This window comes from Desmodus rotundus, chromosome 3 (genome assembly GCF_022682495.2).
Source record: "Desmodus rotundus isolate HL8 chromosome 3, HLdesRot8A.1, whole genome shotgun sequence".
NCBI lineage: Eukaryota > Metazoa > Chordata > Mammalia > Chiroptera > Phyllostomidae > Desmodus > Desmodus rotundus.
In genome coordinates this window covers 17,892,901-17,920,849 of record NC_071389.1, presented here as the reverse complement: position 1 = coordinate 17,920,849, position 27,949 = coordinate 17,892,901, and the positions used below count along the sequence as shown (strand labels likewise).

The 27,949-nt window shown below is 37.8% G+C and overlaps 1 protein-coding gene across 18 annotated transcripts in view; it reads right to left on the bottom strand.

Annotated features, from left to right (window-relative positions):
• The window catches only part of EPB41 (erythrocyte membrane protein band 4.1), a 170,095-nt gene that overhangs the window by 68,942 nt on the left and 73,204 nt on the right, over window positions 1-27,949 (bottom strand). For 16 of the 18 annotated variants that reach the window (XM_024554468.4, XM_045190744.3, XM_045190745.3 and 13 more), the window contains 6 exons: window positions 26,488-26,965; window positions 22,739-22,951; window positions 20,307-20,411; window positions 9,954-9,996; window positions 3,892-3,967; window positions 1,546-1,764 (listed from right to left, as the gene is read on the bottom strand). In XM_024554468.4, coding sequence (XP_024410236.2) covers window positions 1,546-1,764; window positions 3,892-3,967; window positions 9,954-9,996; window positions 20,307-20,411; window positions 22,739-22,951; window positions 26,488-26,958 — 1,127 coding nt within the window. In that variant the 5' untranslated portion in view covers window positions 26,959-26,965. Of the gene's footprint in view, window positions 1-1,545; window positions 1,765-3,891; window positions 3,968-9,953; window positions 9,997-20,306; window positions 20,412-22,738; window positions 22,952-26,487; window positions 26,966-27,949 lie in introns of those variants that run through there. The other 2 variants (XM_053921161.2, XM_053921159.2) reach the window with 1 other exon arrangement.

Genomic DNA, 27,949 nt, shown 5'->3' with positions numbered 1-27,949 from the left:
TTGCACTATGGGGAAACAGTATGACCCCATGAGAGTAGGGTGGTTCTTTTAAGACTACTGCTTTGTAGGTTGTGTACTTAAATCCCTCGTGGTTCTCATGACTGATATACCAGAACCTACAGGGGCAATAAGACAGCCAGAATTGGGGCACCTTGAATTAAAGCTCTCTTACTTGAAGCATCTTAATGAATTGGAAGCACTCCAAGGAAAACAAGATTGCTCAACAGTGAGACAGAATACTTGCTACTATCATGTAAAGCCTATTAAGACTGTTCTGGGCCCTTGCTGGTGTGGCTCAGTGGATTGAGTGTGGGCTGCAAACCAAAGGGTCGCCAGTTCAATTCCCAGTCAGGGCACGTGCCTGGGTTGCAGCCGGTTCCTCAGTGGGGGCCATGTGAGAGGCAACCACACATTGATGTTTCTCTCCCTCTCTTTCTCCCTCTCTTCCCCTCTCTCTAAAAGTAAATAAAATCTTAAAAAAAAAAAGACTGTTCTGGGATGACTAGGGTCGGGGGGAGTGGTGGGGAGTAAATGCAGACAACTGTACTTGAAAAACAAACAAAAAAAAATTAAAAAATAAAAAGATTGTTCCGATTTCTCAGTGTGACCCTCTGGAACATCATAATGTAATTCATACCAACATAACTCAAGGTACTAACTCAAGGCCAAGATCAGACATTTGCCTTAGTAGACTAAGGTAGCTTACAAAATTTAGCATAGCAAGTCACTAAAATAACAATGGGATGTATGGTAGAAGAAACACAAATTATCCTGGCACTTTACTATTAGCTAATATTTATTGAATGTTTACTATGTGTAAGACATTATATTAAGTTTTTCCAAACCTTATCTTTTCTAACCCTATCAACCACCCTATTTCCTCTGAGGTAAATAATCTCTATCAGACATGTAAAAAACCTGAGGCTCAGAGAGATTAAATGAATGACCCGAAGTCCCAAGGGTAGCACCACACAAAGCCAAGAATGTAACCCAGCTCAGTGCAACTATAAACCCTTGCTCTTGATAAATGTGCTATGATACCTCTCAACATCATCAATATTTCCATGAAAAAAAAAACCCAGTAAATTTAATAAAGACTTTAAAATACACCTTCAGGGGTTTCATGGGCCCTCTGAAGTCTACCCATGAACATAGACCCCAAGTTGAAAACCTCTGCACTAAGGATCACAAGACACCTAATACAGCATAAGTTTAAAATTTGGAAAAATTACTAGGTAAGGCAATAATAATAATAGCTAGCATTTACTGAGCACTTACTATGTGCCAGAGACACTGTGCTTAGTGCTTTGCACATATTACCTCATTTCGTTTTCTCCTACAATGCAACACTCATTACTCTGATGTGAAAACTGAAGTTCAGAGAACTTTAAACGACTTACCCAAAGACCTGGGACGGAATCAAGCTTATACCGACTCTTCCTATGGCACCAGTTCCCGCTAAGGCAAATACTGAATCAATACCAGGTCAAGGGTTTAAACTTACTGCCAAAACAAACACAGAACAAACCCTGGAGGCATATTTACCTGTATGATTTATGCAGCTCCATGACCTTCTCTTCAAGTTCCTTGGTCTGATTCGGGGCCAGTTTAAAATCACTAACGTAATCCGCACCGTGGAGTTCTGGGTCATAGTCGCCCAGCTCAGACTGGATGGTGTAAGAACCTAGTAATGCTAAGGTTGCAAAGGAACAAGGCAGACGTCCTGCAACTATGTCCTGCCGAAGTTGAAGACATAAATAATATCTACAGCCAAAAGAGAAAATTAATGTCACCATGTCAGCAACGACAACAATGAGAAAACATAAGGAGAGAAAAGGAAGAAAGGAGAGAGACGGAGGAGGAGAGAAAAAAGTGATTGAGTAAATATGAGATGATATGAATAACTGTTCAATCATGTAACAGGTATATGGTTGTTCCTTGTACTGTCATTGGTTCTCTTCTGTGTGTCTGAAAGTTTTTCATACAAAAGTTGGGTTTTTTTTAAATGTATGTTGGAGTCATGGTCGGGAAGATCAGAAAGAAAAAGGAAAAGTTGGGAAAAGTCTGAAGGAGATGAAGAAACTAAGTTTTGTTGACTGCGTTACGAATCACATAGACATGTAGTAACTCGTCTAACCTTGACAGAGAAAACGGGGGGTAGGGGGGAATCGTTGCTGGACTACAGATGGATGAGGAATCGGCCTCAGAGGGTAAGCTCGCTCCGTGTCGCACTGCAACAAAGGCTGTGGACTCTGAAATCGGGCCCCGCCTCTTCCATCACCCTGCTTTGCCAGTATATTGCTCATCACATACAAAAGTGACATTATTGATACATTTTCCCTAGAATATGAACATTTTTCACTGTGTTCTTCCTCCAAGATGGGCTTGAGTTGCATTCAGCCTTCACACACTACCGTCTTGTAAGACTCACCCCACCAGTGTGCTAACTGTCGGGAGTTCAGGTTGGTGTTAAAACAGTTCAGTCCGACAAGCCACCTGAATGTCCCTCTGTGCGTTAGACCCTCGCTTCTGTCAGTATACTGTTCACACCTATGACCCTGACCTTCTAGCTCTTGTTCTAACTGACTGAGTTGACCGGTCCAGACTGTTTTACCGAAGAGGAAAGCTGGGAGGTATGATTAAATTTAATTTTGTATATTATTCAGAATCATATTCTTGCTTTGATCATAATAAAATATTGAACAACATATTCCCCGACCCAATAGTTTATGCTATCTGTAATTAGTCACTACTATATTTATGTTTAAAAAAGAGCAATGCCAACCAACCACAAGAATCTTAATTAAGCTCCTATAAAATATGATTAATAAAGATTTTTAGAGATTTGTTTTGTTGTATACATCATAAACCTCAATGAAGAAAGATGAGGAAGTAGCAACTCTAAGAGACAAATATCACCTACGAAAAAGAAATAAGCAAAGCATTTTTTCAGGCAGGGATCATGTATCTCAACTTTAAGAATGTACAAAATATAACAAGACAAAGAATAATTTTTTAAAAACGATATAGAAATTTCACAGTACTTAACAATGAGACATTTTAAGAGTCTTAGGCTATTCTCTTATTTGAGAGAGAAAAAAACCTAAAGCCCAGAAATGTATGTTTGTCTGTAATCAGATAGTTGAACAGCAAAGAACAGACCTAGAAAGTAATTTCTCAACAACCAACAGTTCAATTTAAAAGACATTTGCCAAGTACCTCCTATGCATAGGCTCTAAGCAAGATGCTAAATATATAAAAATATGTATAATAGCACTCTTTACTATCTACTGCTTTTCCATTTTCCTTTTGGTTAATATTTATAAAGAATTCAATAAAGGCCATGCTCTTAAATCAGTAAATTGTTTTTTAAAGTACAAGATTTATTTCATAAATTAAGTGGGCTCAAAAATTCCTGAGGAAGACTTAGTGCATAAGGATCATCTACCTAATCACACACTTTAAAAGGGCGATAGGAAGAACTAATAAGGTGACACTTAGGCTTTAGCTTTTTAAACCCCTATAAGAAAGAACATGGTGGGAGAAGAGTATTTAAAAAAAAAAAAGGGGGGGCGAGGGGGAAGCTATCTTACTACTACATTTGTGTCTTGCCCTTTGGAAGCTGGTATGGTTTACTGGTGCCCTGTCCATGGCTTGGCATAATACCCATGATGGGCAAAGTTAATTCCCCCACCAATTTTTTCCTGTCAAGTCACAGATATTTGACACCTTTAGGCTCGCTTATTTGCTAGCCTGTCTTGAGGTAATCAGCAACTGTCTATCTTAGTTTAATAGATTATCATTTTTCTGCAGTTCTGAAAAGAGAAATTCCCAGAGCTTGTGATAATGAGAATTACTTATTACATAGTTAACTATTAATAAATGGTTTACCTTGTTATATCTTCAGTTAACTGTGCTGGGTCAGGTGGATAAAACTTTACATTAAATGTGAAATTCCAAGGGACACCTGTAAAAATAAATGCAAAAGAATTTTATGCTTTTGCCTAAGTTTTTGATTGTTAGAAATACCTAAAAATATTCAAATTTTTCTTTCCTGAGGTTTTAATATTTTCATGCTTTGTGAATGAAATGTTTTCATTTCTTTAAAAGTTGTTTAGATGCCATTTAAGAGGTAGAGTTAGATGACTTGATTTTTTAAAAACCCAACTTAATATAGTCTTGTTTCCATGACTAAAACTATATAGGCAAAATAACACAAAGGAAACCATCTTATAGTATAGGGAACCATTCCATGTGGTGTGGGCAATGTAGTCCAGCCCCTGATTCGAAAAACCGATGGGGAGAGAGGTTGGCACACAGGACCCAAGCCCATAGGTAGGTTTTCCCGTGGGGAATCAGGCCTGTATTGTACCTAGGCTGCTATGAGACTTGCTTTTGCTAAAACTCCCTCACCCTGAATTAAGGCAGCAAATGTTTACTGCATATCTTTAAAGTAACTTCCTAAAATTTGTGCTAAACCTCCCAAGGACGAGTGTAACCAGTTCAACCACTTTTCCCTTTGCATTTGCAAATATCCTTTGATATAATTAGCAACAAAGGAGAGGTCCTTTGTTTTCTGTAAAAGGTAACCACGTAAAGTGAACCTGTGCATAGTAAATGAGGACCATCCTCGATGTAATGTGCCCAGAAAAGCGATAAAAGCCTGTCCAGGGAGGGGTCGGGGCCCTCTCTCACTCAGAGTGGCCATGCCGTCCCCTTTTCTCTACAGGACTTCTGCAGTCTGTGTGAATTTGTTCATCACATCCACAACACACGGACCCTGCGGGCCGGGGTCCGCATCACTACAGGTCAACACGTTTACAGCAATAGTTTTCAAAATGTGATCTGTATGCCACTCTGTGTCCTCAGAAGTCATTGGAATGATCCATGAATGTTCTGTTTTGGTGTTGGCATTATTTATTTGTAACAGCTCTCAATACAGGCATACCTCATTTTATTTAACTTTGCTTTAATCACACTTTGCAGATATTGGGGGGTGTTTTATTTTGTTTTTAACAAATTAAAGTTTTGTGCAAGTCTAACGGCACCATTTTTCTAACAGGTTCAGATGATGGTTCACCTTTTTTTAGCAATGAAGTGTTTTTTAAATCAGTTATGTACATTGTTTTCTTAGACAATGCTATTGCACATTTAGGAGACTACATTAGAGTATAAACGCAACTTTTACATGCACTGGGAAACCAAAAATTTTGTGTGACCCTCTTTATTGTGATATTTGCTTTATTGCAATAGGCTGAAACCCAATGGGCAACATCTGCAAGGAATACCCAAGAGAAACATCGACATGAGAGAAACATCGATTGGTTGCTTCTTGTACACACCTCAGCTGGGGACCAAATCCGCAACCCAGACATGTGACCTGACAGGGAATCCAAACAGCAACCTCTCACTGTACAGGACACTGCCCAACCAACTGAGCCATGCTGGTCAGAGCTGTTATTTTACTTTCTGATATGATAAAATCACATCAATCTAGCCATTGTTAATTCATAACCTCCCATACAAACTTTTTTAAAAAAAGATGATTTCTATATTACCTATAAAATGTTTGGCTAGAGCAAATCCATATGGAAAACAAGATAGCCAAAAGAATATTTAAGCTATGTGAATTCAGCATTTAAGAACTTCAAACATAAATTTACTTCTTTCATAATGTATAAATAACAATTTTTTAATTGTACAGGAAGAATAACAGTAAGGAGATCAAATGAGTCATAGTTTACTGCCCTGACTGGTGTGGCTCTTTGGGTTGGGTGTCATCGCACAAAACAAAAGGTCACAGGTTTAATTCCCAGTCAGGACACATGCCTGGGTTGCAGGCTGGGTCTCCCGTTGGGGGCGTGCATATCCGATCAATGTTTCTCTCCATTTCTCCCCCCCTTCCCCTCTGTCTAAAAATAAATAAATAAAATCTTTTTTTTTAATTAGCAATAGTTTATAAAGTGTGATTTTTTTTTCTTTGAGCTCTGTGTTAAGTAACTGATATCAAAAGCTAAATAACCCCAGGGTTGGTGGGAGAAATAAAGCACTTTCATCTACTGCCAATGTGAGTGTAAACTGGTACAAAACTATGAAGAATAACTTGACAAATATCTATCAAAACGTAAAATGTATATATACCCTGTCACCCAAAATTTCATTTCTATAAATCTATCTAAATCCATGCTTAAGTGTAGTCAAAATGAAATATGTGTAAGAAATTGTTTACAATAGCAAATGTCTAGAAACAACCTGAATATATTTATTTAACAAAAAAAGATACAGCTCCAAGATATACTGTTAATTGAAAAAAAAAAATCAAGGCAAAGAACAGCACAGATAGAAAGCAACCGTGAAAACCGGGGTAGGAAAAAGGTACATACTACAGGTATGATTACACGCGCATAGTCTACTGCTGTAAGAGTATACAATAAACTAGCTATAGTAGGTGAGAAACTAGAAGGGGAACGCCTGGGGAGGGAAAGTGAGAGGCTAAGGGAAAATGGTTAGCAGGGAGACCTACTCTCCCTACATTCTATTTCACAACATTTGAGCTTTGTACTTTGTACATGTACTACGTAATAGATATGCGCATATACATATAGATATACACACATACATAAGTATGTAATTTTTAAAAAGGATAAACTTTGTCTCCTCCCACTGAAATGCTAATATCCAAGAACAAGAATTTTTTCTGTTTTATTCAATGTGTATCCCTAGTGCCTAAAACAGTGCTTGGCATATCATGGATGCTCAAGAAATACTTGTTGCCTGAATAAATGAAATAAAGTACCTGACCTCATGCACTGTTGCGAAGGTTACAGGAGAATGCTACAGCTCCAGAAAACATTTTTTTTTAAAAAAAGGACTACATAAAAGAAGAATAACAGGTACTAGTATATTAAAATTATTTATTGTCCTAGCCGGGTGGCTCAGTTCATTGGAGCATCATCCCATAGGCCAAAAGGCTGTGGGTTTGATTCCTGGTCAGGGCTCATACCTAGGCTGTGAGCTCCATCCCTGGTTGGGGCACGTATGGAAGGCAATCGATCAATGTTTCTCTCTCACAGCAATGGGTGTATCTGTCTGTCTGTCTGTCACCCTCTCTCTCTTCCTCTCTCTCTAAAATCAATAAATAGCCCTGGCTGGTACAGATCAGTGGATTGAGTGCTGGCCTGAGAACCAAAAGGTCGCTGGTTCGATTCCCAGCCAGGGCACATGCCTGGGTTGCAGGCCAGGCCCCCAGTAAGGGGCACACATGAGAGGCAACCACACACTGATGTTTCTCTCCTTCTCTTTCTCCCTTACCTTACCCTCTCTCTAAAAATAAATAAATCAAATATTAAAATCAATAAATATATCCTTGAGGGAGGATTAAAAAATATGTATTTATTTATTAATCCAGATCCCCCACTGATCTCAAGTCACTAGATCTAATCAAACAAAATCACACACACACACACACACACACACACAAAACCCTATATTCTGATTGGACTTTTCCTCTCTAACCCAAAATAAGGAAGTGTAACTGTACTAAAAATAATATCTAAGCAGAAATGTCCCCCAAATTAACTCTTTCACTTTTGTTAATAGCAACTATAAGCAGAGGAACCGAAACTTTCAGTTCCAGTTTTTTCCATTCAAGAGATACAAGTTTTAGATACTTTTAAAAAAGATACCCAGTTTCACTGCACGCAAGCTCAGGGTCAAATGCAATAGGGAGGCTTAAAAAGTTAATCAGTTGGGATTTAAAAATATATTAAAATTAAGCTTTAATCAGTGACTATTTCTAGAATATGATACATACTGTTAGTAATTCCTTATTGAGAAGGTTTAGTGAAAAAAAAAAATAGTAGCTGGAAAAGCCCTAAAAAGTTGCAACATTAAAATTTCTGCCTCTAAATCAGCAACACTTCAGTGACATTCCTGCCAAAACTGCTTAACTTTAAGACTCATGTACCATGAGGAAAAATCAGACAAACTCAAAGTGACCACTTAAAAAATAACTGGTCTGGGTTCTTCAAAACTACTAATATTATGAAATACATTAAAGACTCAGGAACTGCTCCAGATTAAAGACAACTAACGCGATGTGATAACTAAATGCAAAGTAGCGCCTTGGACTTTCTCTTCTATAAAAGCATTATTGGAACAACTGACAAATAAGGTTACAGTGTCGCCTCAGTGTTAATTTCCTGCTTTTAGTAATGGTTATGTAAGAAACCAATTCCTAGTTTTTAGGAAATGCAAACTGAAGTATTTCGGGGTAAAAGGGCATCACGACTGCAACTCTTTTTTTAAAGTATGGTGAAACTCCCACAAAGCCATTTCAAAGTGTAAAAGTCAGTACATTTACGCCTATAATTCAGTGGCACTGAGTACATTCACAGTGTTGTACAACCATCACCTCTATCTAGTTTCAAAACATTTTCATCACCCACAAAAAAGACTCCACATCCTTTAAGCACTCACTCCCTTGGCTCTCCCAGCCTTGGCAAGCTCTAATCTGCTTTCTGTCTCTATAGATCTACTTATTCTGGACAATTCATATAAATGGCATCATATAATCTGTGGCCTTTTATGTCTGGCTCCTTTTACTTCTACAATGTTCTTAAGGTTCATCCATGCTGGAGCAGTTCCCAGTCCTCCGTTCCTTTTTCAAGGCTGAATAATATGCCATTGTATGGACCTACCCCATTTTGTTTACCCATTGTCCACTGATAGACATTGGGTTGTTTCCCCCTTTTGACGATTGCAAATGGTGCTGCTAGGATGCAACTTACTCTCTAACCAGCTAAGCTACCCGGCCAGGGCCTATAAACTCTCTTTTAACTGTTCCTCTTAAAGAGTCTCCTTGTATAATCATTTATTCCTAAGTAAAATTGAATATTAAAAGTATTTTCATTGAAAGAGGCTAGGAGTGGTTTTTCTTGTCATGTCTCAAATATGCTTCATATTTTTTGCTGACTTGTATTTTAAAACAAGATTTTTAGGCTGAGAGCAAATATGGAAAGGTGATAGTCCAAAAGAGTATTTTGTTTCTCTGTCTTAAGAAATATAAATTATAAATAGGGTCTAAAGGAAAACATTTCACCATAATAAAATTATTTTATTTAAGAAACAAATAAAAATTAAAATTTGTTTTATGTGATAAAGAGTTAAAACTTACTAATCATGATGAATAATATCTTTGCATTTCCTAGAAATTTCCTCAGAATACACTAACCTAAAAGGATATCTGGTCACAAATAGTGGGGGGGTTTGGGGGGTAGAGGTGTCTACCCTTCAGCCAGCCCATTAAGCCTGCAGCTAGAAAATAGTAATCTATACTTTTTTGACCTAGAAATATCTATTTCTAGAGACTAGTCGGAGAAGGGTGTGCAGCAGCAATATATTCTAGAAGGTTGGAAGCTAGGAGAAAGCCACAATGTCAGAAGGATCGCAGGCAAAGAATTCTTATTCTTCTAATCTTATACTTCAATTTGGAAGAGGACTGTTGAAAATGGACGAAAAGAACCACAGAGGGGAAAACACGAAGACACTTAGTCCAGAACAATTTGAAAGGTCCAAAATCAGGCAGCATACTTCTAACTGAAGGCTACTACAGTTTCAATTACTACCCTTTCGAGAACTGACTCCCATATCCTTTTTCTCTTTTCATCTTTGTTCTTTCCCACCTTCTGTTTCTCTCAACTGGTCCTATCTTCCCCAACTTTGTCTAGTTGTGAAAAAAAAAAATCATCAAGATCTGACCTACATCTCAACAGCGTCCACTACTGCTGTATCTTTCTATTATGGAATCTCCTCCTTCCAGGGGAAGGCTTTATCTCAATTTCAAAGCCATCTGCTATAGTCAGGATTCTAAAGTGACTAACAGTCAGAAAATGGTTAGAAATCCTCTGACCCACTAAAAGAAAGAACCATAAAAAAACGCAATGTTCACTTACCACGAACCTGCTTTTTTATTTCTTTGGCAGAGTCCAGCCATGTCTGTAAAAAGAAGAAAAGGCATTCACACAGATCTCCAAAACATAAATAAGAGAGTACCAGAATCAGGGTTACTGACCATCTTCAAACAGTGCCTCCGGGTCAACACACATCTCCACTATTCTTTGCATTCATTTCACAGAGCATAGCAATGTTGAGTAGAAAAATGGGGCTGGACAGTTGGTATGGAATCCTAGCTCCACTACTTCCCAGCTGAGTGTCTTTAGGCATCTCTGTACCTCAGTTTCCTCATTGATAAAATAAGATAGTAGCAGTGCCTATCTCAGAGTTATTGTGAAGGTTAAATGAGTATCTGGAAAACTCTTAGTGAATGAGAAATGCTAAATAAGCTCTTGTTACTTTTATTACACTACGAAGGCTAGGAGAGATCTATAACCAGGATTATTGGCATCTCCCAGACCTTATTTTCCCTCCAACTCTGACCTCCAGTCTTGTCTAGCTCTTCTATGTCAGCCCAGCACCTGGTACATGGTTCGTCTCAATGAATGTTTACTGAGTGACTGTTCTGTTTCCCCTGGCTAACGGTGTCCACACTAATCTCTCCCTTCACTGTTCTTCAGCCCCACTTAGAGTCTGCCCACCACAGTGATGGACCATGCAAAATAATGGTACTTGAAAAGAGGCTCACTCTTAACAACTTTCATAGGCTCCTAGGGAAATTTTTAAAGACAGAAGTTTCTAAATTAAATTGCTTAAGGGATTTTTATTGGCATAAGATACATATAGAAAAGTACATAAAACATACCATATTTTTCAGATTACAAGATGCACCTTTCCCCCCAAATTTGGGAGGAAAATGGGGGTGCATCTTATAGTCTGAATGTAGCTTACCTGGCTCCCTGGGGGGGAAGGGGGAATATTATGTTATTTATGTTATTAAATATTTTACTACATTTTTTGCTTCAAAATTTTTTTTTTCCTATTTTCCTCCTCAAAAACCTAGGTGCATCTTATGGTCCGAAAAATACAGTAAGTGTATAGAGCAATAAAATATCGAAGCAAACATGTAACATTACCAGCATCCCAGGAGCTCCTCCCAATCTTCCCCATTCCCTCCTCTAAAAAGGTTAAAATTGAATGTTAGTGGTATGTAGACGAAAAGAGTAAGGGGCCCGCTCTTCACCCTCTACCAACAAGGGCAAGGCACAGGTGGCCACCCACTGTGCCCCACCCAAGCAGTGAGCTTGAACACGGCCATGTTATATTTCACCGGATCCCACTTTCACTATTATATAAAGATCGTCACTACAACAGACAACAAGCACAAGAGTGAGGATGAGTTTCCTTTTATCTCCCCTGCTTCCACACTTAACACAGATGATTAATAAGTATATGTTAAAAATGCCACAATATAAAATTGTTCTATAGTATAAAACTAAGCACATGTTAGTTTAAGCCCTGTCAGAAAGGGGGTGACCGGAGTGTTTCTCCTTCATCTTTCATCAAGACCAAAGAACTTTAGGTCCAAAGGCAAGGGAAGACTTTAAATGTGCCAATGAATAGGTTTTGCGGAACCTCTGAGAACTATGTTTTATACCATGTAACCCAGAATTCTTAACAAAGACTGCTTGTTACCACTTTGGAGTAAACATCTCCCCACCATACTGAGGCAACTCCATATTTTCCACTATTTTTAAGAGAAACCTCCCAAAATAACCTGAAGCTGCCAAGTTCCATACAGAGATTCCCTAAGCCATTCCCCACAATTCGACATAGAGAGGGCAAACCCAGATTTGTACCAACACATGGTACCCAAGGTATAAGCTACCTTACAGAATACATTGTTGTTGCTTCAGTATCTCAACCTCCAAATCAAAATTAAAAACAGTGTGTACAAGATAATAAAAATCAGTGTGCACAAGAATAGGTACTTTTATGCTCAATTTAAATGCTTCATTTCATAGCATTTTATTTAGCCATCAAAGACTTGAGGAATGCCTCCACATGCTAGGCACCACAGTTACAAAAAGGGATTTAAGAATAGAGCTTGTCTACAAGGAGCTGTCTGTCTAACTAATGGAAGCGGTGAACACTGAACGACCAGTTTGTTCTGGGCGTGATAATTACTATAATAGAAATGCATGGGAGTGCTAGGCAAGAGCAGAGAGTGCTCTTAGAGCCAAGAGGAGGTGCACCAAAATGGATTGGGGATGAGAGACAGTTAGGAAATGTTTCTCAAAAGAATGTTTGGGAGACCTACATTGAGGCTTGAAGGACAAACAAGAACTAGCCATGCAAAAAGAGGAGGAAGCAATTAGAAAGGCACAACGTATAAGAGAAAACATGATGTATCTGAGTCACAGCCTGTACTTCGACATAGCTGGGGCACAGAGGTAAGGAGGAGAGATGTCAAATGGAACGGGGACATAGTGTTCCATGCTAAGAAACTTGGACTTTATCGAGTTCTAGGCAAGGGGGAGCCACTTGTGGATTTAAAATAGAGTGACATGAATTTGAAGAAGCAAGACTGAACACAGGGAGACCAAATAAAATGTTGTTGTTGAGAATGAAAAATGTGGTCCAGAACAGAATAATGGTTACAGGTACCAGTTTTGAGGGCAGAAAGCCTTGCGTCCTAATCCTACCTTGACCTCTCCACCACTTACTAGTAATGTAACCCTATATAAGACAATCTTTCTGAGTCTCAATTTTCTCATATATACATTGGGATAAAACTGCCTTCCTCACAGTTATTGTGGATTAAATTATAGCATGTACATAAAAAACATATAACAAATATTAAATAAATTATATTGATACTGATAATCAAAAGAGTGTAATGGGATAGAGTCTATGGGACAGAGAAGATATTTAGGAGCTAAAATAGTCAGGATTTATGACTGATTGTTGGTAAAGTATAATCGAAAAGGATAATTCCCAAGTTGCTGGCTTGGGCAGCTAGGGAGATGTGGGAATAGAAAATTCCCACATCTGCAATAGGAAATGGAATTAATTTTCATGAAAAAGAGAAAAGACAGCAAAAACCTGGAAACAACACAAAGGTCTCCCTGTCAGGAGTACATTTTGCCAATTATATCTGGTGAATTAAATAAATTAACATTTTAAATAGAATTTAAGTTTGTGCATTAAAAAATTGCTTTCCTATATAGGTAAACACGACCTGCCTCCTTGCACAACCACATCAAAACTACAACTAAATTACAGAACAACCATAACTCAAAACCATCAGAAATCAAGTGGAATGGAAGTCTCACAACTACTGAATTAAGGAAACCACATCCATCCAGACTGGTAGGAGAGGTGGAGATGTGGAACGGGCTGGTCCCACATCCAAACATGGTGAATAAAAATTCGGGAGAGATATCTCGGGAACAAGGAGTCCCAGTCCCACACCAGGCCCCCCAGCCTAGTGTTCCAGTGCCAAGAAGATAAGTCCCCACAACTTCTGGCTACAAAAACCAGCAGGGATTGAGTCAGTGGAGGAAACTTGTGGAGTCCCAACCAGTTCCTCTTAAAGAATCCATACACAGACTTACTCAGACTCACTCCCTCTGAACTACAGCGCAGAAGTAGCAGCTTGAAAGGCACTAGTGACATAGGAGGAACTGAAGTGTCTTGCATCAGGGTGAGAGCTGGGGACAAAGAGCTTTCAGGCAGAAAGTCGAGCAAAGGCCACTGTCCCTTTTCTGAACCCTCCCTCAAGAGAGCCACAGAGCAGACAGGTGATATATCTGAGACTCCACCAACCAGGCTAACACTGTTTGCCCTACCCTGGAGATCCCCTGAGGCTCTGTCCCACCCAACTTACAGCTATTAACAATGGCTTTTACATATGAATGATTGGTCTTGGCTCCTGCTTCATAACTTCCTAATTCCTTTCAAACAAGTAACAGCTGGCCTCAGTGAGTAAGTGGCCCCAGGCACCGCACTAGCAGCAGCCAGCCTAGATTCACAGCTTGGCTACCCTGGGAATCTCCAGGCCCAGCACAAGTAGCGGTCATCTCAGATTGTTTTATAGCTCAGGCAGGGTGGCCCCAGGCAAAACACTGGTGTGGGCTGACCTTGGCCGGCAATGGGGGAAACCCCAGGGCCTGCACAACCAATGGACAGCAACCGCCCACACTGGAGCACCACCACCCTGCCCCTGCACAGCTGATCCTCCAAGGAGGACAGAGATTGGTGGGCAGAGATTGGTGGGCAGAGATTGGTGGTCACAGCCAGTCCTTGCAGCTGACTGGTCTGGGTAAATCCTTCCCATTGACCTGCCAACAGCAACTAAGTCTCAACTACAAGAGGAGGGTGTACTCAGCCCACACAAAGGGCACACCTTAAGTACCCAACTTGGGTGATAGGGGAGGCTGTGCCACTGGACCCGACAGGACACCTACTACATTAGGCCATGCTACCAAGACAGGGAGTCATAGCAGCTCTAATATATAGAAACAAACACAGGTAGGCTGCCAAACAAGGAGACAAAGAAACATGGCCCAAGTGAAAGAACAGATCAAAACTCCAGAAAAAGAATAAAATGGAGATAAGCAATCTATCATGTAGAGATCAAAACACTGGTTATAAGGATGCTCAAGGAACTTAGTGAGGATCTCAACAGCATAAAAATGATCCAGTCAGAAACAAAGGATACACTAATTGAAATAAAGAACAATTTACAGGGAAACAATAGTACAGAGGCTGAAGTCAACAATCAAATCAATGATTTGGAACATAAAGAAGCAAAAACAACCAATCAGAACAAGAAGAAAAAAGAATCCAAAAAAATGAGGATAGTGTAAACAGCCTCTGGGACAACTTCAAGTGTTCCAACATTCACATCATAGGGGAGCCAGAAGGAGTAGAGAAAGAGCAAGAAATTGGAAATGTATTTGAAAAAATAATGAAAGAAAACTTCCCTAATTTGGTGAAGAAAATAGACATGCAAGTCCAGGAAGCACAGAGAATCACAAACAAGATGGATGCAAAGAGGCCCACTCCAAGACACATCATAATTAAAATGGCAAAGGTTAAAGTTAAAGGGAGAATCTTAAAAGCAGCAAGAGGAAAGAAGTTAGTTACCTACACAGGAGTTCCCATAAGACTGTCAGCTGACTTCTCAAAAGAAACTTTGCAGGCTAGAAGGGATTGGCAAGAAATATTCAAAGTCATAAAAGCAGGGACCTACATCCAAGATTGCTCTACCCAGCAAAGCTATCATTTAGAATTGAAGGGCAGATAAAAGAGCTTCCCAGACAAGAAAAAACTAAAGGAGTTTACTATCACCCAATTATTATTTGAAATGTTAAAGGGACTTATTTGAGAAAAAAAGAAGATCAAAACTATGAACAACAGAATGGCCATAAATACATATCTATCAACAATTGAATCTAAAAACAAACTAAGCAAACAAGTTCAGAGACAGAATCATGGATCCGGAGAGCATTTTGATGGTTACCAGATGGCAGGGGGGTGTGGGGGAAAGGGTGAAGAGGTGAGGGGATTAAAAAGTACAAATAGGTAGTTACAGGACAGCCATGGAGATGTACAGTACAGTATAGGAAATGGAGTAGCCGAAGAACTTACACGCATGACCCATGGACATGAACAATGGTGTGGGGAGTATTGGGTGGAGGGGGGTGGGCAAAGGGAGTAAAATTGGAACTGTAATAGCAAAATCGATACAATATCATTAAAAATAAATAAATAGATAGATAGATCACATTCCTTCTTGAGCTTAAAAAAAATGTTTTGAACTCATACAGAAATGAAGAGCAGCAATATCCTGATACAGACCTCCATTCATTCAATTGAATAATTGTGGATCTTGCCTGTGTTTTAAGATACCTTCTCACATACTGTTCCTGTCACTTGAAATACTACTCTATCCACATTCCTGTAAGATTCCCGACTATCTCTTACAATATAGATCTATGTTACCTTCTGCAGAAAACCCATTCTATGTTGATAGAACATAGAACCCATCTTTCTTATGTCCCTTAGTCAGTCTGCGAATTCCCTGAGAAAGAGACTATTTCTTTTATAGCTCAGCCCAGCAGAAGGCAGATGCTATCTACTCAATAATGTTTGATGAATGAATAAATGAATGAAAAAAATAAAGAATGCTACTGAAATAAATCAGGATAGCAATGATAAAGTTTTAACTAAGGGGATGGCATAGATCTCTCACAGGGCTATAGAAGTTCGCTTCTCACTGCTTTTCCTCTTTTCTTGCCAGACTCAGTTTGGCAATTTCTGGCCAGACTCAGTAGTCAGTAGGAAAAAGGAGCAAGCAAGCTATTCCATGTGAGGAAAAAATCAATTCAATTAACTCCCCTCCCTGATAAAGGTACCAAATTCTCTACAAAAAAAATACACAGATACGGATGCTCTTAAGGAAACAAGTTACATATACAAAGGATACATCTTCACACACACAAAAGGAGACACTAGACACTGGGAATGTATTTATTTCTCCTTGTAAAAAATTTATTTCTCCTTGTATTATGGCTCACAGTTTTTCCCACAATATGAGTAACTAATTCTGTAGTTAGGAAACAAAAACCAAGAAACAAAGATAAAATGTTAAAATCAAGGAAAGAGAAATAGAAAGCTGAAGAAGAAAATCACTTAAGAAGGGGCATCGGGCAAGGGATTTCAGAAGTGAGTTGACTGTGTAGCTTTGAGGAAGACACTCAGTCTTTATGAACTACAGTTTACTCATCTCTAAAATGAGGGGGACGAGCCCCAAGAGCCTGTTTTCAGAATGACAGAAAACTTAGGTGTATGACAATCATAGATTAATTGCTCTATAGATTTAATCATTCCATGAATATCTGTATACTTATAGTGAGAGTATCTGCAAATCTGGCTTATTGAAAGTAAATATATAGGGAACGGTAACTAAAATGAAGTTGGAATATCTGACTAAAGACATTAATTTTAAGTAAAAAGTATACTATTCTCCAGTATTCTCTAGCTGAGAAAAGACCAGGTAGTTTATTCAACCTGAAGTATGGTCCAGAATATGCCTGGACCGTACATTATGAAACACACACCTAATTTTTTTAAGCAAAGACTTTGGTTACTTGGTAATTTCTTTTAAAAATAATACTGTCCTAATAACAAGATATAGCTAATTTTTATTAAATGCTTTCTACATGCCAGACACTATTCTACATGCTTTTATAAAGATGTATCTCATTATAGTTCCTGTTTTACCAATAACAAGAGAGGTATAAGTCATTTACCTAACTCATAACTAAAAAGTGGAAAGCAGTTCTCAAAAGTGTAATATGTCTACTCTTTTAACAAACACTTATTGAATGCCTACTACACTCAAGCCAGGCGATGTGCCAGACAATGACATTTTTTAGGAAATCACAGTGCAGTAAAGAAAACATACATGGGCCCAGAACAGTAGATGATAACCCACAACAAGATACATCACTGTGAATCTCAGAACCCTAAAGAAAAAAAGAAAGAAAAGAAAAGTAAAGAAGATTCTACTAACTTAATTCTACAAATGTAGGAGAGAGGGAATGTTAGACAAAGGATCAAAAGTCAGAATGGCTTTGGACTTACTAATCGCAACATTGGAAATCAGAAGTCAATGGAGTAATGCCTCCAGAATGAAGGCAAATAGTTTCAAGCCTAAAATTCTATACCCAACCAAACTAACAACCAAATGTGAGGGTAGAGTAAAGATATTTTTCAGACATATAATGTCTGAAAAGGATTATCTCTCATGTACCATTTCTCAGAAGAAGCACTCTAACAAAACAAAAGGAAAATGTAGGGTCAAGGAAGCAGAAGGAATATCACTAGAGAGTTAGGTTTAAGACAGAAAGGGCAACCCACCCACACTGAAGAAGTATGACTCAAGAGATATCATAGCAAGGGAGGACTGTCATCATTAAGATCGCTTTTGTAACAAACAGTATTGGCCCTTTAACTCGGCAATGCTAAGGAAGTCTTCCCTAGATTCATTTCTGGACACGGTTTGTTTGGGCCATGTGCTATTGAAGCTCCTGCTTTCCCTTCAGTGCAGGATGGGCTGAAGATCCTCATTGTGACCCGAAGAAAAATTCTGCTTTAACCTATTTCTTAGGGCTGAGGGTTAGCCACAATAAATCTGCAAGCAAAAAATACAGAACAGCCCACTGCCCCTGCCCACGTTCCTTTCAGATATTCTGTGGGAACCTGGCCCATACTACAGACCTGCCAGATACCCAGAATATAAGTCCTATGTTTCCCAGGATTCAACCGCCCCCTGATTTCCCCTCAAGGGGCTCTTATAAATGATCAGGGAAGTTAAAGCGAGATAATGATTCAAAGAAACCAGCTTTTCTTTTCCAGAAATATGTTATCTAAGAAGGATAATGATGACTTTTTTTACACAGCCAGGTTCATACTGCTATTCAGCTTTTATATTTGGCGCTTTTAACATCACTTTGTACCTTAATATATAAAAGTATATAAATAAAGCAATTTCATAGTTGCTTGTTAAAAAACAGAAGAAGATAGTGAAAAGTACTATAAAGGAAACAACATTTGCTGACAACACAGAGTATAAATGACACCAACAATGGTGAAAGTTTCTGTACCAACGTGGGCCCTAGAAGCTCAAGTGCAAGTGGAAAGAATTTCCTTTGCTGAACGTCTTTAGAGGAGCCAGCTTCAGAAATTTAAGCATGCCCGGTTCATAGAAAAATTATCTCCAGTTATGTTAAACAAGTACTCAGTGACTTCATTTACATGCCAAATTCAAGCATTCTCCATTATTTTCAAGTCAACCATGGGCCGATATAAAGACAATTTTGTCTCACTGAGCTTGTATAACATAAAATACATTTCAGAGTATTTTTCTTGATTTCTGGAAGAATTTTCTAGCTCAACAGCTGCAGAAAGTTTTTCACTGCAGTTCTAGGGATATTGTCTTGTTTTTTAGTTACATTCGATCTTTGCTTATGATGGAAATTAGAGACTTCAGTACAAGTTTGGCGTGGGCCTTTAAGGAGACAAAGTAAAGGTTAAATCCTTAAAGAATAGTATTAACCTAGTGGTGGTAAACACAGTTCTTCTGTTTGAATCAACAGTCATTCATAGAAGGAACAATCATTGCAAATTACTAGAACTACCAGTACTATATTCTACAAATAGATTTTATTTAGGCAAAGGGTAATTCCATGTCTTCCAGTACGCATTATCTCACTCAAATAACCCAATCTATAGAGTTTGAAGTTGTTAAAGGATGCTGTCCCCCAACTTCTCATAATACAAATCATCTTGGAAAAAGAACCAACTAAAATGTTTTAAACACATTGCATTCAGGACTCTGTCCATGACCTGGCCCCTGTGTAGCTCTCCACATTCATCTGTTACTCTATTCCTCACTTTCTACACTCAGCCAGGCTAGACGGCTCTTAGTTCCTCCAATGCCACTTTCTCAACACCATTCTCTCTCCACTTCACTCGCCCATTTTACCCTTCAGGTCTCAGCTTAGGCATTAGCTCTCCAGAGAGGATTTCCCTAGGTACACCCCCCATGACATCTTCTATTTCCTTTTGTATGGCACTCATCACATCGAACTGTAAGGTCCTGAGGGCGAGGCTCGTGGCTGCCTATTCACGTCTGGATCCATATCACCTGGTATAGCACCTACCAATACTTGTTAAACCAGACGAAAGTTTTTATCATTTGATTTTAAGGTCGATATTTGTAATTTTAAGTAATTGACCCAGGAAATAATTCAAGTTTTCTGAAGTAAATATTTGACTTTTAACCTTTCTTCCCTCCTCCATGTTCTCACACTTTCTTTTACTTCCTTCAAAATTAAATTTACTGGTTTTCTTTTAGGCTGAAAGAAAATGTCAGATTCACTGTATAATTGTTTCAACAATATTGGGACTTCGGTCTCTTTTACTCTCAAATTATATTATAAGCACACATCATAATTATGTTACTCTCAAATTATAAGTACATATCATAATTATCCTGTAATTATAATATTGATAGCACCATCCACTCAACAAATACTTATTATGAACCTCCTACATTTGGACCAAATACTAATTGTATAATACATAAAGCTATTGGGATATGCTTGCTAATCAGGACATCATAGTTCTGTACTTTCCCTATCTTTTAAAAATAAGCAGTAGATACTTTCATGATGAAAGAACATACCAGCAATGATTTTTTTCTTTAAAACGTTCAGTCTAGAGAAACAATAAATCTAAGTGCATTGTGTCTTGGAGAGGCAGGCGTAAATACATTCTTAACAACAAAAGGATTAAAGCAATTGTTTTTCAACCCCTTACATTACCAGCAGTCTCCTCACCTTGGAGTTTTCATTATCCCAAAGGGCTAGACCAAAGTAGTCGTCTTCCAAAAGATTGAGGTGCTCACACACTCGTTTAAGCAAATCTTGTCCTTTTGCATGTTTCTGCGAAGATAGGCATACTTTAGTTGAGGTTTCCTTTTATTCCCGTATTCATCACCAAATAAAATAAATTTCATTTTCCAGTTTCTTCTTTTATCCTTGGTTACTAACACTTTCAAATGTGAGTTACAAAAATCTTATTTCATTATTTGTAAACAAATATACAACACATTTACCGTGGCTTGGAAACAGTGCAGTAATTCAAAGCGACGTTCCACCTTCCCTCCATCTACCACCACACCCTCACGTCCACCCTAAACATGGCATTCTTTATTGTTTGGTGCAGTAGTTCCTCAAGCTCGCTATGGGCGGCCGTTGGTCATCATGACCACCTGAATTAACCGAATCAACTGTTGACATTGGCCGTTATTAATGGCTTTGGAAATCATTAGACTATCATTCTCAGACCAGATGTCCCAAGAGAATGAACTGTGTCTCAAGTCTGTTCCACCTCTTTCAGAAAAATGCATAAAATGTAAAATTCTAGATACCCTGCCTATCTTACCTACTGCAGTCCCTCTTTCAGTTGTGCTACAAATCATTTTCTTAACGTCCCTTTACCTAGAAAATAAACCACTGTCAAATGGAGGTACTTGCATTCCTGTCTATGGAGAGGAAATTCCCTAACTTAGGAGCTAAAATTCAGACAAATAGCCTGGCTCATCCATACACTAGCTAAACAACCTGAGTCTATTCAATTACTACTTCTGAACATTAGCTCTCATATTTACACCTGTCCTACCTATTGACTGGAATACTTGAAAAAAAAATCAAATGTGCTAATTAATGCCTTCTGAGAAACATTTTTAAAGTGACAAAAAATTAGAAATAATCTTTTGGAACACACACAACACATGACATGTCCTTCTCTCCACGAGCTGAGTTATTTTTAATAACTATTAGTAATTCACATAGATACTAATTCTCTTTCAGACTTAACCCATTTATATTACATCATTTTCTCACCTATGTTTTCATTCTAAATGACAGAGATGATTTGGGAATTCTTCACGTATAGGTCCCTACCCCTTGTGTATAATTCCAAATCAAGAAGTTAAGTGATGGCTATCTTTGTCAAAACTCATTTGAAGGCAAATTCTGAACTGTAATGGGGCTCTTTTTGATCTTTAATTAATCATCTGAAAATGAATCTTCAATATTTTACCACAAAAATAATATACTTGACCAAATAATGTCTGACTGCTATACATCCTACTAGGTGGAGTATGAAATACACAGACATGTACTTACAGCTTTTCTAAAACCCCAAATATTCTGAATTCTCAAACACGTCTGCCTCCAAATGTTTCAGATATAAGGGGCCCGTATCTGGATCTTGGTCTGAATGGGAAGAACGAGTGTGGAATAGCTTTCCTCATCTCTACACTAACTAGCGGTGGAACTAGGGCATACCACAGGTCTCCTCTAGTTGCCCAGGAGAGTGGCTATTTTCAAAATTCAATAGTTTATTTTTCTTGATTTATTTTTTAAAACTTAGAGAGGGAATACCTATTAATAAATATAATATTTTAGACTATTTACTTGTGCTTTGATATATTTGCATTTGCACATAAATAATTCAATTCAGAAATAATTTGTTACAAACCTAAGATACAAGTATATATGAATTGTCTTATTAATAAAAGCTATTATTAACAGTACTCACAACAACTGCTTTATACCAAGCATATAATTGACAATTACTGCTCTAGTTAAAAAAATACCTAACAGGTTTTAAAGGATTTTAACTTGTATTGAGGGAGCAAAAGAATAGTTAAATAACATATTTTTATCCAATCTTGATTCAATTCCTTATTCTTTCAGAAGATAATAGAGAATTTTAAGAAATGGCATTACTTGAATTAAAATTTTTTATATCCTATTTCATGGGGATAAAGAAATACATTAAGTAAACTAAAGCTTATTAAGGTTTAGAAAAGACAGCAGAAATGAACAGATAGTAATTTTTTTGACAAGTACAATTATGGAAATAGCTGCATCTAATATCCGAAATTGAGGCTATCCTAGGAAATTTGTCATGGAAGATTACTCTACAAATAACAAACCTATTTTTTTAAACAAAATGGTTTTGAATTATAAAAGTAACACAGGCTCAATTCACAAGATCTGACAGAGGCAGAAAAGTTGAAGAAAATAGACTCACTCACAATCCTTCCACACCTCTACCTCCAGAAATATCACTATTAACATTTCAGCCCTTAGAAACGGTCATTACACTGGGTCTTGTCTCAGGCCATGGCACCACTTACCCAACCCTAAATGAAACAATTTGTAAGACTTCTAACTACGGAACCGTACAGAGCACTTACTTCCACAACACATTCATAAACGGTGTCATCCAACAAAGAAACCTTGCAATGCATGTTTCTGTGTCTTCTGATCGATTTATGGGAAGTTTTTATTTCTCTTTCTGCTTTGGATTCAGGACTTTCTTCTTTCACTTCTATTTTAGAGCACTCTTCAACTCCTCCTTCTTCCTTAGTTTCAAAATCTGGATCTTCTCTGTGTTCTTCCTGAGCAGGCTACATATACATGACATCACCAAGTCAGTAACACAAAGATTTCACAAAACACTCTGTATACACTTCTACCTATAACAATGCTTCCAATAAAAGCAGTAACCGAAGAAGAGGAATTGTTGAAACAAATATAAGTGATATTAAGATTATTTTTCTATAAAAGATATTAGAGTCTCCCAAAAGATCTACAGACTATATTCTTAAAACTTCATAATAGAAGATAGAATCCCATCTTTCAAACCAATAAATGAAGGTTTCAAGTAAACTAGAGGACACAAAGCTGTTGCTTTCAGCATTATATATTCTTCCTGACTCTGCCATTATATATTTTTAAAGTCTATCAAAACTTTAACATCTCTGCACCATGCTCCTCAATTTTAGCAAGGTGGCCTAATGAATTGTAAAATGAGATGTGATTTGTCACATATTCTAAATTTTATGAATGGTTAAGAGGAGTTTGGGGACCAATTTTAGAACATAAAGCAACATATATAGTAGGCTAACAACTGTAACTACCAATTAACTGATACCAGGCATCAATCACGGTAAATGCAAAGATCCAAAGGAGCAAGAGACAGATTGAAATCTGGGTCTCCTAGGGCCTAAACTGTTATGGGGCTATTTGTAACCTCTCTCCATCTTAGAATGAATCTTCATACATTTTACATTCACATCCCAAAGTTATACAGGTAAGTGGAACAACATTTGGCAGACTTTTACTTCCAGCAAAACAAAATTGCTGAAAGATTCTTAACTAAACCTCACTAATTCTTTTCTTTCAAAACAATACATGATTGACATTTAGGAAAAAGGATTTAATTATGTGACTCCCGCATTAAATGTTGGAAGAGGTCTAAAAGGCTCCTTTCCAACCTTCATGACCCTCTTAAAACGCAACCTCTTCAGAGGGATCTTCACGGGCTTTCCTATACATCCTCTTCTTCACATCAGCACCCTGTGTTCTGCCTTCATAACGTTTAATACGATAAACAATTATTTTGTATTTACTACTTTTTTGTCTCCTCTGTTAGACTATAAAGTCATCAAGAGCAGGGATCATGTTTGATTTATAAAAATAAAGCAAACATTTACATAACAATTACAATAGGCCACTTACTGTAAAAGCATTACTCATACAAACATATTTTATCCTCATAGTAACCTCTAGAAAGGACACTACAATTATCCCCATTTGACAGATAAGAAGCTGGGGCCAGAGCAGGTTGAGTAACTTGTCTAAGATCATAGTTAATAAGTCACATGTCAGTCTGGCTCCAAAATTCATGATCTCAAACCTCTTCACCATATTGTAGTTTTTACTTACCAATGTATATTCAACTTAGGGCCTGGTACACATAGTAGGTTTTCAATAAATATTTGTTTCATGAATAAATATTAAAAGCTGACACATGGCTTCCAAAAAATCCAAGGCATTCTAGATGAAAACTATAAGGCAAACTCACTTTTTAAAAAAATCCTGGATAGAAAAGGCCCATTCAAATGAAATTCTCCTGCAACCTTTATTCCCAAGGTTCTGATCCACAAGGTTTTGACTTTAAACACTAGCTTCCAAAAAGCCTCAAAATAGTTTTTGCCTTTAAACAATATCCCCTTGAAATTTTGTTATTTATTTTGTTTCTTTTTCTCTGTATGTAGATAAATACCTGCACACAATTTATCCCAACTCAGAATTAATGAAGGTTCAATGAATGAGATTTCAGTTAAATCTAGAACTGTGTGCTCCATCTGTTTCAGCTTCAGTACAAATTCTATGATCTTTAGACAAAATAAATAACTGAGTCAAATGCTAACTAAAATGAGATATGGATTTTTTCCCTACATAAAGCAGAGGACCAAAAAAAAACAGTTAAAAACCTCCTGAAAGTACCAGGCATCCTGAAAGATGTTATAACTTAGCTCTTTTGGTATTCTCTTCTTTTAAAAAAAATTTTTAAGATTTTATTTATTTATTTATGTTTAGAGAGGCAAGGGGAAGGAGAAAGAGATGGAGGGAAACATCACACACCCCACACGGGGGACCTGGCCAGCAACCCAGGCATGTACCCTGACTGAGAATCGAACCAGCAATCCTCTGGTTCACAGGCCGGCACTCAATCCACTGAGCCATAACACCCACCAGCCAGGGCTCTTCTGGTATTCTTAAAATAAAATTAATGATAGTAAGATATGTAGAGTTTCTTTGCCTTTAGTGTTCATGTTTATTAATTGAATAACAACTACCATTATTGAGTGCTTACTATATGCCAGGCAATGCCTTAGAGCTTTACATGTTTCTCTCTTTAACCCTCATAATTACCAAGTGAGGTGAATACTATTATCCTCACTGTACGGAGGAGGAAACTGATAAAGCCAAAGTGTCACTTCTCTATGATTTGAACCCTCTAATCTGATTCCAAAGCCTGCATCCTTATCTGTTACACTGTGTAGTAAATCTTGCTTTCAATCTTGTTTCACTAGTAGCAAGAATGTAACTACAACTTTATCCTAAATTTTCCTCTTAGCACCTTTAAAATACACTATTTCTAGAAACACATGTAATACTTTTAGAAAATTCTCATAAAATTGTACAGCCTAAACCTGAAACCTATAATAGAAATATACAGGACTTACCCTTTTACTATGCAGATAATGCTCACATGCTTCAGGAGTAAAAAGACTGAAAATTTCTCCACATTTTTTGGACAGATGAACAAATTCACAGCTCATGTTTAAGTTTAACTACACTGTAACACAATTAAGGCTTCAAATTACTGTATATTACAATGGTGATATAAGGAGCTAGACTTCCTCATCTGTTCCTTACACTCTGTGATAATATGATCTAGTTGGAGAGCGAGACAAAAGTAAGGCAGGCACAGCTCAAATCCATCACATACCTCTGGGCGGCCGGAATCCATCATCACACGGCTTTTATGAGACTTCCATAAAGGAATCATGTCTGCTGATAACCATCCCATGCCTAACAATTCCAACGAAATGAACTCTAAACCACCTGAGTTCTTTTTTCCTTTTAAAAATATGGACTTGTTCCACTTTGACAGTAAAATGATATACAGGCTGAATAAAACCATTTGATAAATTATTTTTTCATTTTCTTTTCTTTGATTTATACCATATAAATATCTTTTTAAAAATCAAGTTTCCATTGACTACATTAATATTTTATTTTTAAAATTATATTTTTTCTATTACAGTTCATACTCAGTATTATTTTGCATTCTTTTCAGGTGTACAGCATAGGGGTTAGACAATTACATATTTACAAAGTGCCCACCTGGCACCACACATAGTTATTACACTATCGTATATAAATGTACAATATATTCCCTATGCTGTACTTTACATCCCCATGCTACATTAATTTCTTTAGAGCAGAAACTCCAAAGCTTCATGTGACTTATCACTATCAATGCCAAGTCAACTGGCTAGTAAGAAACAAAACCAGACGTTCTTACATGAAAAGTAAGGTGTAACCCACCTTCATTAAACCCTCCTCCCATACATTTGCATATCCTTACCTGTGTTTCCGCACTGCTTAACGAGTGAAGATCCAAGGATGGGTCTGTTTTGAGTTCAGGTTCAGGAGCTGCAATTGGGGCCTTTAAAATGATCTCCTCATCAAGACTGGTGGCAAATTCTGTTTCTTTCTGACCTCCTTCACCTTTCTCTTTAGCTGACTCTACTTCTTTGCCTTCTTCCTCGGAGACCTGAGATTTAGGCCTCTTGAGAAATGAGGAGAACAGCCGTGACAGGCCCCTGTTTTCTGATGTCCGCTCCTTGTTCTTAGTTAAGTCTTCGCGTGTGGGAGTGTCTCCATTAGATGTTTTCAGCTTCGGCTCACACTGATTATCTCCCTCAGCTGCCGCTTGAGAAGCCTCTTCCAGCTGAGTCTCTTGCTGGCCTGAGTTTGCAGCTCCCTCGCCCTCTTCCTTCTGTTGTTGGTGTTGCGAATTTCCAGCCTCGGCCACTAAACTCTTCTCTGTTGTCATGATGTTGCTATTAAGAAGAAGATGGAGAAGGAGGCCTTATAAGCAAAACACATGACTGTAGGCAAAACCCCAAATCAGGTCAAGTGTGCCAAAATTACTATATTTAGGTATTTAATCACCAATAGATTATACTCCAGTCCATTAAACATGAGGCTTTCCATTAAAGCACAGAAATATTTACCTACACATCCTGAATAAATTATTAATGCCTTGACTTGCTAAAGATACGCACATAGAGAAATTGGCTTAAAATAGAACCCCCTGAGGTCACCTTAGTGAAATGGATCCTATTTTAAATTCAATGCTCAGAACTGTACATAGCAAATACAGTTTTATCCTGCATTAAAAAAAGGATGTTTGTATAATGTCCTCTGACGGTGCAAGGTTTGCAGGAATTACTCCTTTGTACCCCAAAAGATAATGACATTAGAGGTTCTCCAACTCTTTATTGTTTTTTCCCTATATTTCTTAGAATGCATAGACCTCTATATTAAAAACAGAAAATTCAGAATTCTGATCATTTATGAAACTTGACAATAGCAATGATAAGTATACAGTTAAAAGAATCACAAAAAATTCCTTACATTTTCATCTTGCAATACTAAATTACAGGCTTTTGCAAAAGTAGCACACTTTTTTTTTTAAGATTATTTGTTTGTTTGTTTATAGGAGACGGAAGGGAGAAAGAGAGGGAGAGAAACATCGATGCAAGAGAGAAACAGCGATCGGTTGCCTCTCACAGGTGCCCTGACTGGGGACCGAACCTGCAACCCAGGAATGTGCCTAGACAGGGAATCCAACCCGCAACGTTTCACTCTGTGAGATCACACAACCAACTGAGCCACACCAGTCAGGGCCCACTTCAAGTTCTTTAAGACCTTTTTTCTTTCTAATAAATACAATTTTGAATGCTCAGCATTTGTAAGAGTGGGCACTTAAACTCTTACGATGTAGAGAAATAATGGAGAAAAACAAAGAAACAAAACAGAGA